The sequence below is a fragment of the Drosophila erecta genome, unplaced genomic scaffold (genome assembly GCF_003286155.1).
Source record: "Drosophila erecta strain 14021-0224.00,06,07 unplaced genomic scaffold, DereRS2 tig00000055-arrow-pilon, whole genome shotgun sequence".
NCBI lineage: Eukaryota > Metazoa > Arthropoda > Insecta > Diptera > Drosophilidae > Drosophila > Drosophila erecta.
In genome coordinates, this window is record NW_020825200.1 from 15,633,907 (window position 1) to 15,647,362 (window position 13,456).

At 42.1% G+C, this 13,456-nt stretch overlaps 1 protein-coding gene across 1 annotated transcript in view; it reads right to left on the reverse strand.

Moving 5' to 3' along the window:
- The window catches only part of LOC6540932 (neurotrimin), a 33,843-nt gene that overhangs the window by 19,828 nt on the left and 559 nt on the right, over positions 1-13,456 (reverse strand). The window contains exon 2 of the mRNA XM_001969972.3: positions 10,789-11,094. Coding sequence (XP_001970008.2) covers positions 10,789-10,927 — 139 coding nt within the window. The 5' untranslated portion in view covers positions 10,928-11,094. The remainder of the gene's footprint in view (positions 1-10,788; positions 11,095-13,456) is intronic.

Consider the following 13,456-nt stretch of genomic DNA (forward strand, 5'->3'; position numbering starts at 1 on the left):
CCCAAATGCGATGTGGCATGAATCCACGTGGATTCGGAATCAGTGATGCTCGCTCGTTCTTCATTCTTTGGCGCAGCTTGATTGAAGTTCGTCGGCACTTCCTCTTATTGACTTTTGACGAAAGCATTTAACTTTCAATTCTTTTTGACGATTTAATATTCAATCAAAGGGTATCTGCAGCCGCTTAATGGCCAACACCTTTTAAGACGCGATCCAAAAGGCTACAAAAACTGAGGAGACGGTTTGGCAAAGAGCGTAAAAGAGGGGAAAAAGGCTGAAAAAAATGAAAGGCGCACCGATAAAGTTTTTGGAAAAAATGAGAGCAAAAAGAAAAGATACCAAAAACCTGAAGGAGAAATTTTCCAACAATTGCACAATTGGCATGGGCTACGCATTCGCTTCAATGGCGAACGACCAAGACACTTTGATTCAAACTGTGGCCAAGGACAAAGGATTTCTGGAGGACGAACGCCGAGGAGTCACAAGGAAAGGCTGCCCTCCACATTTCTGGCACTTAAGTGACAAAATCTATTCACAGGAAAGCCATCTGGGTAGGGTATCTGCTAGCCCATGGCGCTTTGCTCCGGTCACTCCTGGTCATTTTATTCTTATACTTGGCCATCGCCAGTGATGCCTTTGAGGAAAACTTTGCCACTTTTTCCATCATCGCCGTCAGTTTTTTTGTGTTTTTTCGGTAACAAAGCCGAAGCAAAACTTTCCAGCGCTTTGGCGGACGGGTGGAAATTCTAGGTGGCCAGGGGGCGTGAAAAGCGCTAAAAGCGTTTTAATGATTTTAAAAGAGTTAAACTTTTGTTTTTTTCCAAACATTTCTCCTGCGTTTCCTCTTTGTCCGAAAAATTTCCTCATCTTTTTGTACAATTGTTTAGCTATACTGTGCTTTGATTTTATAGCGCATCCGCGTGCCATTCTAAGTTACATTCTAAGTCGTCTACTTTTATTTGAATATATACACGCTACTCCTGGGGTCAAAGGGTATGCACAAAATGATGTGTTCTTTTCGATTTCCTCAGTGCATTTATCTGTTCTTCTATTTTGCTACATTGTTTACTCAACTGACAGATTAAGTAAGGCTGAGGAGCCAATAGAGAGCATCGCACATATATTTATCAAGTGCGCATTTTCCATCTCAGAATTAAAGTATGAACTTTAAAGTACAGGCGCAGTGTGGAAAAAATAAGTTTGTCTGCAGCATTCAACCGAAAGAGGCACTCTATCAACTCCAGTGAGTTTCAGCACACGGAGGGTAATAGTGTTAATACATTTAGAGACATGTCGACCAGGTAAAAGGAGCAAGTACGAGTATCTTGGTATCTGACATGGCTGCTGCATCTCGGTTGGAGGCTGCATTGTTTCGCAACTGAGGTCTCCTCTAGCCTGCGTTTCGCAGTCCAAGTAGAGTACAGTCCGAGAAAAGCGGGGAAAAGCTATGAGGAGGAGGAGTCTTGTGGCTCGGGGGCTCGGGGGAAGTTCAATCAAGCAAATGTAATTCTGCCCCGGCTGCCAATTGCAGGCAAGAGCACAAACAACAAAGATTGAATGGAGCACTGACAGTTTGACTGGGTGAATGAGTGGCATGGGTATGTGTTCTTAAAGCCGCTTCTGTTGTTTTTGTCATCACACATGTTGTTTGGGTAGGAGTGCGCTTGCACCCAAGAAAAAACTGGAAAGTGGACTATATAAACAAGGTGCAAATATGTGCCAAGCCAACGCTAGTCCCAATATTTGTCTATGTACAACCCCTAACTATGATCAATGTCGCAAGCAGTAAAAGGGTATACTGCATTCGTTGAATAATAGAGTGGACTCGAAGGTAAGGAAAGCCTATACCTGTGCCTGCACACTGTGGGTAAGCAAAGTCAGGAACTGCTCATGCAGAAATGCGCATAACTGCCTAGCAGACAGAGATTCACCTTCACACAAATGCGAAAGTTTAAGTAGCCCCCAGCCATTCTGGGGCGCCGAAGAATGAGCCCCTGCCATCGGACTCCATCAGGCACTAAGTACTGCTCTATTAACCAAGAATCAACAACAACAGCAGACTGCCATTCTACGGTTCGACAGCAAGGACTCTGGAAACAGGACGAGTGCAAACAGGCCGCCTCGCAGGACCTCCTCTTAATTATGCACTTTGTGCCGCACTCCATACCCACACAGAATTGATTGGTCTGTGTGTACTCGATAATAATTATAGGCCCTAAGTAGCTTTAGACCAGCTGGTGGCCAATGTCTCTGCTGTTTGCTTAGTATGCACATATGCTAAACATTCTGGCCAAATCATTCAACTATTAGAGTACATTTTGGTGGATATTTGTGCCATTTTGTGCCGCACTGGCAATTGATTGGTTGTCTTTTCTTACGACTTTCAAACGCATTTCGTTGTTAACTTCTAAATCAATTGAACTGTACAAATGAGAAATATTACAAGTACTGCTTTTCTGGTAAGCGGAACCACCAAAACACCAAGGATACCCCTTTCTTAGGGATCTTTTGGTGCAACACTCCCACCACTCTAATTGCCAATTTCCGAGAAACACAAATAATAATTCTCTGAATGTTGCTTGCGTTGTTGCGTGTTACAAAGTTTGGCAGAGGAAGCCGCGAGTTGCAAATTGGTTTTGTAGCGAGAAGAGCAGATGCAACACCTCCTAACGAGTCACTTTCCCAATCGCCACGTGCCACCTGAAAACCCCTTTGCAAATGACTGCATGCCGAAGTTCAAAAGAAAGATTGTCTTAAAACACAAGCACCCTCAAGGATATACAACATTTAATGACTGCCGCGTGGCAGGATTTTTTTTTTTTTTTTGAACCAAAAGCATTGACAGAATCTTTGCTTATTTTTTCAGATGTTTTATTTATAATTAATAGGACAGGCGCACACACTTCCATTTGGCCGTGTAAGCAATTTTGTCGATAAACAGAAGATTTATCAAGATATGCAACTTGATAAAATAAATAATCTGGACACAAAGCTCATCAAGTTACACAAAATGCATTTTGCTTGCAATATGCTGACAGAAAAGTTTACGCATTTTAAGACCAAATGTGCCCAATATGTTGAATGAGCCTTGTAAAAAATTAATCGTTCTCCATCTTTAAAACCTATATAAGCTTCAATTCATTACAACTAAAACGCAAAGTTAAATGAGTTCGAAGACCAATCAATATATGCTTTTATTGGGCTCGTTTGAGCATGCCAGAGTGTGGCAAAGAAAACCAACATCTGGGATAAACAAGTACAACTCTGGAAGGAAATACAAGCTAAAATGGCAATGGAATCAAATCAAATAAAGTGAAATAGAAGTTGAAATAAAATGTGATTATATACTTGGTGCCTTTTTGGCATTCTCGTTCTTTTGCAATGATTTTCCCCGTATTTACCAGGAGTTCCTTCCATGCTTAGTTGAACGTGCTCAGATAAATAGCACAAACGTAAACAGTCGATAAAATCTAAGAACACAGCGAGATGCAGCTGCAGCAGCAGCAGCAGCAGAAGCAGCAGCAGCCTAACACAATGGATGAAGTGAAAATTGGAAAATTCATTTTCACCAGCCCGCAGACGGAAGAGAAAAGATCCAGACTGAAACGCCCGGGGCAGAAACGCATATGAACAGGAAAAAATAGCGATAACTCAAATTGAATGCCAATAAAGTAACATATGCGCCCCCCAGGCATCCGCGCCGCTCCACCGGAAAAGTCAAACAGAGCCAGATCTGGACAGTTCAGTGCGTCAGCGCACTAACAAGGCGCCTTCGTGAAGGACACTCTCCTGGCCCCAACTCCAGCCCCACCCCCATCCACGCCGCCACCTCACCAGCCACTCCGGACCCGGAAACGAAGCGAATCGAACTGCCAAAAGCAAAACTAACTAGCTTCTTTTATTCCGTTGATGCCGCGGCGGCCCCAAAAGTAATGCCAATCTGACATAATACCACATGGTGGGCCACTTGGCGAGCTGGTGTGTGGAAGGTGAAGTTGGCCAGGTGGGTTGGGGGACCTCTCAAGAGGGTTTTGATGACAACTATTGCCACCATGCATATCTAAAACAGCAAACGCTTTTAAATTACAGATACCCAATACCTCAATTTTCAAAAAACATTTGGATCTTCAGTAAGAAATTTGTAATAGTTGATTTAGCTCAGTTAGTCTGTCTATGAACTTTGTTTTAAATCTTTTTATACCCGTTTCTAGTAGAGTATACTAGATTCGTTGAAAAGTATGTAACAGGCAGGAGGAAGCGTTTCCGACCATATAAAGTATATATAATATATTCTTGATCAGGATCAATAGCCGAGTCGCTCTGGCCATGTCCGTCTGTCCGTCCGTCCGTCCGTCTGTCCGTATGAACGCCTCGATCTCAGGAACTACAAAACCTGAAGCTCTAGACTCCATAACTCAACTTATATTAATCGGATTTTGAAGTGGCATACCTCTAAATGTTTCTGGTGTAATTCTCTACAAATTTGCATTTAAATTTAGGAATTCATTCTTTTTTAATTTTTTTGAAAAAAAATTCTAAAGTTTTTTTCATTTTATTATTAGTTTCCCAATTTCTACCGATATTCCAAAATATGTTACATTTTCTCGTTTGCACTTGCACTAGCTGAGTAACGGGTATCTGATAGTCGGGGAACTCGACTATCTTGTTTCGCATTATATGGCTTACCATTTCAAGATATGTTAGCTTCCATATTGACAAAGCAAAACTCATTCCCATGGCATGTCATGTATAACCCATTGGTGCCTTGCTTTCTGAGATGACGTAGAAAACTGCAACTGCACACCCATACGAATGCACGAATGTGCGAATGTGTGGCAGGTGCATGCCACTAAATGATACTGAGTGCACATTGCCACAATTCTTCGAGTGCGCCTCTTGCGGCTCCTGGGTGGCATAATTTACATAGCTCGGGCACTTGAGGCAACCATTGTATACATGCCCACGTACACTGCGACGCACAACGAGCAGGGAAAGCGAAATGCTGATGCAGTGGGGGCGCCGTGTGATTAGCGCGATTTAGCGTGCGGACTTGAAGATGCCCGACTACGCGGCGTATACGTAATGCCTAATTAGCGTTAGAGCTAAAAACTTTTTATTGCAATGGCTAACCGCGGGCAATGCAAGCAAACAAGCCAACAAACAGACAGTCAGACAGTCAGACAAGCCGGCAAGCAAACAGACACAAGGCCAACTCAATGGGCCAACTTTAAGCAACAAATTTGGTTCGGCCCTCGGCAGTGCCCACCACTGCATCCATATCCATGGTGCACGCACCCAGGAAAAGGGGCAACCAACTGGGGGAGGGCGGAGGGGGCGGTAACTATGGATAGAGATGGATGATGGACGACAACTGTTCGGGGCATGCAAAGCGCGATAATTGACCCGCGAGCGAGTGAGAGGGATCTCTCTTTCAGGGCGTGAGCTCCTGTGTATGTAAGCCATGCAACTGTGCAACAACTTTCGCTTTGATAAAGGACCTTGGCGTCGAGTCAAGTCGAGTCCTTTAAGCGGCAGCCGGGCGTGCTCCCAGTTACATGGCGCACAAAACCCACAAAAGTAGCACAGAGTGCGCGGAATACGAACCCGCATTCGCTTTCGCATCCGCATTCGAATTCACATCCGCATCCGCATGCCGCCCTCTATTCTCGACTTTAAGCCCTACTTATAGAAAAATTTAAAAATATATTTGAGCCTAGCTTCTGAATTAGACGAATTACGGGGCTTTTAGGAACAAAATCGAACTCAATATTACTATATTACATCGCCCCATTATAAAACTAAAAAAAGAGTCGTATTTGATGGATATTTATTTATGAAGCCTGACGAGTTTTGAGCATATTTTTGATAAATCCATAATCCGATCAAGAGCAAACATACAGTTTCCTTCTTAGTATTACAAACATCTTGTAAAAATTATAAAAAGTTTCAACTCGGCCAGTTTGTCGGTCGATAAATACCAAAGCACTTTAAGAAGTTTCTTTTTATTGTATGAAGCCATTTTATTAGGCGTAAAAAACAACATTTAAATGTTAACACACCATTTAAGCACAAATTTACACCAAACGATTGTGAAAGTCAGTCGCCGCCTTCCAAATGGAAAGCAAAGGGGAAAGCCGGAAAAATGCGGCGTGCCAAGCGCCCGGAGTGTGGTTTTTCCGGCTGATGGCTGGCCACTGCGGCAACTGAGGCGGGCAGGCGTAAAAGGTGGTAAAAAATTCAAGGAAATTGTCGGGAAAAAACTTGTTCGAAATTTATTGACGAAAACAAAGTCAAGTGCTGAGCACCCAGGACCCCAAAAGGACTAGCAGACTCCCAGCCGGCTCTGATTGCATAGATCCGTGGGTCCATGTGGGAACTAGCCCATCTCCATGTGTTTACGAGCTGAGATAAGCCCAAGCCACCAGGCCACCAATCCGCCTGGCCCTGGCCCAACCAAGAAATTAAGTATGCCACACGTTGCCCACTGAAATGTCGCCGAGGAGAATCCGAGCATCCGAGCATCCGACCATCCAAGCATCCAAGCATCCGAGCATCCAGCCATCCGACCGCAGAAGCAGAGCCAACTATAAATCTATCATGTTTACGCCGGGCTTGACGAGCGTGAGGAAACCCCACTCCGATTTCCAGTACACTTGAGCACAATTTGTTTATGCAAGTCGAGTGAGGCTGCTAGCGGCAAAACGTTTCTTGAATTATGGCTTTGTTTATCCCAAGTTGCAAAAGGACGCAAATACAACTGCTGCTGCCCCAGAAGGGTTCAAAGTTTTCGCCATTGCAGACAAAACAAAGTCGAGCAGAGAACTCCCAACGCACTGCATCGGGGGATGACTCAGTCGTTATCTGGCCCAATGGAGGCGTGATATGTTATGGCACCATAACAATGGGTTTTATTTTCGCCGCTTATTGATATCGTGAGTTGCTCTGATTTTATTGCAGGAAACTCCTAACCCAAACGAAAGGAACACCGCTTTGCCCTTCTGACACACACTGATAGCATTTGGAACAGGCGGTCCCGAAAATAATGAAACTTCCTTATCATCTGCCGTTTGCTTTGTGGATTTCTACTTCACTTTTATTAGTCCTCGTCATGTGAGTGCTCAACCGCATGAAGTGGGATTTTGCCGAAATATAAGCACAACATTTATCGGTGGACAAATCAAAAATGTGGCTGAGACAAAGACAAACAAATATGGTCCGAATTTCTTGTGCAGCATTTGTAAGGATTGGTCCTTCGAAAATAACACTGAAAATGGGAAATGGAAATTGGGCCGCAAAATGCATCACCTATTAGAAGTCCGTTGGTAATTTTTTATGCTCTGTAGACTTCGTGGGATACATTTGATGATTGTAATAAAACATATTTTAAGTGCGGTATGGACGGACAATCGACGTAGATACACGGAATCTCTAATCCAGATGAAGGATTCATGTATATATTCTTTAAGGGAACCACAAGAAGTTAACCTGTCAGGGGCCAGAGCAAAGCCAGAACATTTGAGGCAGCGTGAAGCACCAGAAATAATTTTGATGAACCAGCACAACATTTCCGAAGCGCTCCTCTCTTAACGAACAGTTTGCCAATTACCCAGGTTGGCCTGCCCCCTCTGGAGTCCACTTCCCAGCTTTGGTTAATTAACAGGTCTTCTGGCCACACTGCTACTGGCACCATAGCCGACCTTTCTCAACCGGCTAGGCCGAAAGATGGGTGTTTGCCTTGCTCACTTGACGGCCGCGAAGCGAAATGTTTTCTCGGAAATCGCTCCCGAAAACGCCTGCCATGCACAGGAGTGGCCTTGTCAAGGCCTCCGCGACCACAACCGCCGACTTTAATTAAATTAACAACACGAATTGTCAAACGCAGCCAGAGCATCCAGCAGCAGGCAACAGCAGCTAGCAACGAAATGCGAAGTTTGGGGAAACAAACCTTATTAAAAACGTGTCAGAAACATTTTCATAAATATTTCAGGTGCAACTTTTTTCCGACGTGGCTTGTCAAAGTGCCAAAACCAAAGTGTCAAACTGTTTACGGAGAGGCTATGGAATCAATAAGGTGCTGAAGCTCGTTTCGTGGAGTCTAGTCCAAAGTCCTTCCAAAGTGAGCAACAAGTGAAAATAGGTGAAACAAACTTTCCAATTCGCAATATCAATTATTAAACAACAAATTCGAACATCACTTTCAACATACGAGTATACTGCATGCGGTTATTTCATATTTGAAATTTCAAGCTTAAGCAACCATGTGAAAGTGATTCGACTGGACCTTAAAATACATTTATTATTAGTCCTTATCCAAATCTTCAACCATCAACAAACTTACAGCTCTACTGTTGCTACACTCTAAATTAAAGTCTTCTTATAATTCAAGTGGCGACACAACCACATCACACTCGTAACGTAATCCTCATTGACCCAGAAGATGGCAACAAAACAATAAAACCACATGGAAAGCCCTCCGAGCTAAGTGTCGTGTATCTTTATGTAATATCACATTTAAACAAAGGGCCTGCGAGTGTGAATGTACATGAGTCATTTGATGACGTGTGAAAAAAGGCAGCTCTGAGGGATGATCCAAATCAATGTCAGAGCAAAGGAAACATAAGAAATTACTCAAAGTCAAGAGGTTGTTGAAACTATGTTTAGCAGCCTACTGCTCCGAAACATTTCCGGGCTTCTATAGGTGAGTTGGGGGAAGCGACGTAGAACCCATTATAACGCCAGATGACAGATAAAGCACAAGCCACACTAAGCAGGAGATCATTTGTCAGCTGGACGGACATTATCCGACACATAGTACATTCAAAGGATGCATCCCCACCACCAAACACCTCATAATCCCAGGCAAATTGGGGCTGCCTTTACGGCTTGTTAGGGTAAAAAATAAATTAAAGCCGACTATCACAATAGAAAATGCATTAATCAAACTAACAAATATGTTTTACATATGGGGTTATCTTATTTCTTACGCATTTTAGGAACAGAACCATGAAGAGTCTGGAATGGAAAGCGCTTACCGTCAACAAATTAGGCTTACGAAATAATAGTTTAGATAGGCTGGAAATATGTCCTTCAAGTGCTCCCATCCCTTGTTCCACCGCAAAGCAATATAAGCAGAATGATTTTTACATTCCCTCATAATGGCTGATGCTGGTAGGACGTGGTCTGTGGTCATTGCCGGCGCTTATCCGCCTTGATTAGCAATTAGCACGCGTTCTTGTCTTCTGTGGGCCGCCGAGCATTGAGTTATTGGACGAAGGTCAGCCGATCCGGGCCAACCTTCAATGTCTGCTGCCCAGTGGGCCAACGACCCAATGGGCCAAAGGGGTAGCAGTAGCATCCCGCATGGGCGGTATGCGGAGATTAATGATGTTGCCTGTACGCCGTGGTGGCCCAGTAATGATTATCGCCCTTGGCACTCACATAAATCACGCTGATTATCAGGTAGCGATAGTTGGCTTCGCAGATTGCAATATGGAATTTGGTTTTTCCCATAAAAAGAAAGAGCAATTAGTAAAATGTAAAATGTAAAATGTCCCCGAAACGCAAAGATTTGGTTTCATTGTGCTTAGAACAATAATATACACTTACTGCTGCTGTCATCCCTTTGGCTAACTTCATTACTCCAACACTCCCCGCATCGCAGGACTTCATCGTCTCTGCTCCAAACGAAAATGATTTAAGTTGATTTGTTCGCTGGAAGCTAAATCAGAATCACACCAGGAAACTTTTCAAGCTAATAAATGGCGTACAAAAGTTTTGGGTTCGCTCGTTTGTCATTTTCCTGGTCAACTACTGAACAAGAGAGGGGGGCTGGGGAACAGGTCACGGTATAATTGTCAATTTAATTTGTGTGGCGCCCAACGCGGGGCGTAGAAGTTCAAGTAGGCGTCGTTGAACAAATAAAAGCAGACAGCAATGAAATTTATTTAAGTGCCCTCATAATTGTTAACAACAATAACAACAAATATAATAAAATCCAAACAAAAGGCAGCTGCAAGTGAAATGAGCAATTATTAAGCCATGAACATTTTAAGCCAACAACAGCACGCGTCATAATAAAGTTATTATTCCAATAAAAGTCCCACCAGCGGGGGGTTCTGAGGCATTTAAAGTGGAAAAGGGATGCTACGTAAAATACTGAGCAATGAAAATATTAATAACGTTAATGAAAATTACATTTGCAGGCCGCAAACTCGAGGAGCAGCTTGCCGAGGGATTCGACTATTTGTTCTTTTAAATTATTTCCGCGCTCCTCTTAAGAGCTTTTCGAATCAAACGAGGCGGTTAATTTTCATTATATTTTTCATAGTTAAATATAGTTGGATTCAGCCAAATCACACAATCCGCGACTAAAATTAATATTCATTAGAAGTTAAGCATATGTATGTAAATATGTAAATATTTTTACCATTATACCCTCATTTTTATAGCCCAGAATATCCAATTATGATGAAATTCCAATTGTTTGCATCATTAAATATAACAATCATTATTTACCAGTAATTTAATAAAGTTTAGTGCGCCGTTTTTTTACTTGACCAGATAAATTACAAAAGGAAAAGAAATTGATGATTGTAAATATAGAGTTCATTTATTCGATTAATACAAATAATTATTATTTCCGTTCCCTTCATTAAAATAACCCAAAAAAAATAGACATCGGAACGTACCTTTTAACTTTGTAGTTTGAATTATAATTTTAAGCAAGTATTTAAAGTATTCCCTATAGAATAAGTTAGAACCAAATTCGTAAACACTAGTTTTACTCACCATTATTTAGTGTTGAGCCACCGACGTTACCGGCGTTGCCTTCACTTCCGGTATCCGTACTTAGTGCCACAGATGAGGCAATCAGGCACCCAAGGCCCACATACAGAAACGAAGAAATAGCTTCGAGGTGGTATGCCATTTTGCTGGGAGTTTGGTGGCACTTTTTTACCGTTGCTTAGCTTTTCAATTGGGAGATCTTAATTATTTAAAGCGTACAAATATTATGTTGCATTACTGTATATTCAGGTTCATGTTTTGTTTGCTTTCGGAATCGCTCGACGTTTAATTGCGATTGGCACGCTTCCCCTGAAATATAATGAAATGTGAGAGGAAATTATAGGTTGCCATTATGAAGCAAAATGTAGGTCACAAATTTCAAAAGAGTGAAATTATACACGGCTACATGTGTTTAGGCTACGTGTAGATTCAGTTTGCCATTGCTCAATTTTCCATTTACCGCACAGAATGAGCCCTTTGTGGAGTTGCACACCTATCAGATACCCGGAACACAGCTAATTGATTATATAGCTAATTGCATTGGTTAAAAAGTTAAGCCCTAGAATCAAATTCCATTAGCTTCATAGATCATGTTATTTATACGGACAGATAAGCGAACAACGCTTTTTTAAGTTCAAGAAGTTTTTTTAAACGCTTCAAACTGAATCGACATCTCGCTTACATTGTTTTTCAGGGTGTAAAGGGGTTTCAATGAACCAGGATCAGCATTAGGAAGACATCAGAGCAGAGGTCAGCCCTGAACTCCGCCCCACCTCAAATCCCTTCAAATGCCGGGGACAACGTTATCGTCATCATCAGAATTATCAGCTTCCTTTCCGTGGTTATTTTGCTGCATGCATGGATAGAAGAATTTTTTCCTTGTTTTTAATTCCTGCTCGTGTCATAAGCGAAAAGCAATTTGCTCTGTCAGCTGTTGTTTTACACCCGGCTACGGCTACACAGTGAAGTAAACCCATGGAGGTCCTTCCAGTCTCGTCAATTTCTTCATTCTATTGCAATATGAATGCATTTCAATTAGAATGCCTCCTTGGGGACAGCTGTTGTGGATTTTCCATTAAGTAAGGGTTATTGAAACCGAATTGCAAAACTTAATTGATTTCTAAGCCAGCGACCTAACCTTCGTTTTGGGTGTGATATCTAAACAAAGATTTTGAACGTTGTGCAGAGAAGGATTTAGTAAGCCACTTACAACTCATAGGAGGCAAAAAATGTGTTTGACGGATGTGCTACTTCAAGGGAATTATCAAATTCCATTTTTATCAAATTCCTCATATTGTAATTCTTTTGAAACTTAATCATTTAAGACCCAAACTTCTCCGTTTCGAATCTCCTTTGAAACGTAAAAAAAACGTAAAAACTACGGTATCAATTCATATTGCAAGACACCAACCAATGGCCACAAAGATGTGATTTTGTAAAATGTTAAATATGTGATTGTTAGTTTGGTATACCAAAATGTATTGTCGGGTGTATTTTCACGCGGCGACCATTGTTCGATCCATGGAACTAACCGCTAAATGTAAATGGACCGTGAATACGTAATGCATTTAAATCATTGTAAACAGCGATGTTTGTGCCCCGCAGACAGAAAGGATATTTCGCACATCTTCGAAGTGGTGTAGCCGCCTGATGAAAAGGAGCCAGCGGTGAATGCTCGCCGGTCTGACTTCTGCTCTGTCTTTCCGTCTCCTAGGGAGCATTTACTCGCTTTTGCATAATAAATCAATTTACATTTCCATTCACACGCAATAATGAATAACGAATAATGGCAGCAAGCCCGTGGCGGAGGAATCTCCTTACGTATTCTTTGGGTACAAGTGTATATGCAGGAGTAGCTCGAGAAACCTCTTCTTGCTGCACTAAAATCACACCGAGCGGACTCAATCAATCAAACAGAAATTAAGTTATTTAATTAAACTATTATTTCTTTTCTGGCGATTTTGACAATGCAAGACGAATTTTTGTACATCATCAAATTTAACCAATGTGTTTGTTCCACCTAAAAGATTCAATCTTCATAGCCTTTCTTCATTAGTACAATTATTTACTGAAGTGAACATAAAACCTAAATAAAGATGAACATAAAACACCAGCCGCAGACGCAGCATCGTAAACTCGTGCTACCTCTTAAAATGATTTTATTCCATGGCATATTAATCTCTTCGATCGGACAATCATGGCAGATTCTGCACGTTTGTTTACATATACGTGTATAGTAGCCGGCTTTCGCACTTCGGTGCACATTGCCACCACGTAGACGGCCGGCAGAAAGATATATAAATATCTGAGTCAGACTGTGCCGCGGGAGTTGGAAACGCACAATTTAAGATGGAAGTAAATGCAGAGGGTGGCTTCATTTAAAGATGTAGATATCGGTATTTTAAGGTTGCAACGCATTTGGTGCTTTGAAACGCACTTAGTGTCATACATGAAGCATAAAGAGCATTAAGCTAGAAGTCAGAATTGCATGCAATTCGGATTACTTTGAGAGCCGCCTAATAAAACATTCAAAGTGCAATCAATTGCCGACACAGCTGCTCAAGCAGAGGTAAACCAATTCGGAAGGATCCTTTGTGGAAGGTGCAGCTCCATAAACGGGGCATCCTGTGAACTCACTATTGTGCCGACAATGGTGCCCATCTGCAACTGC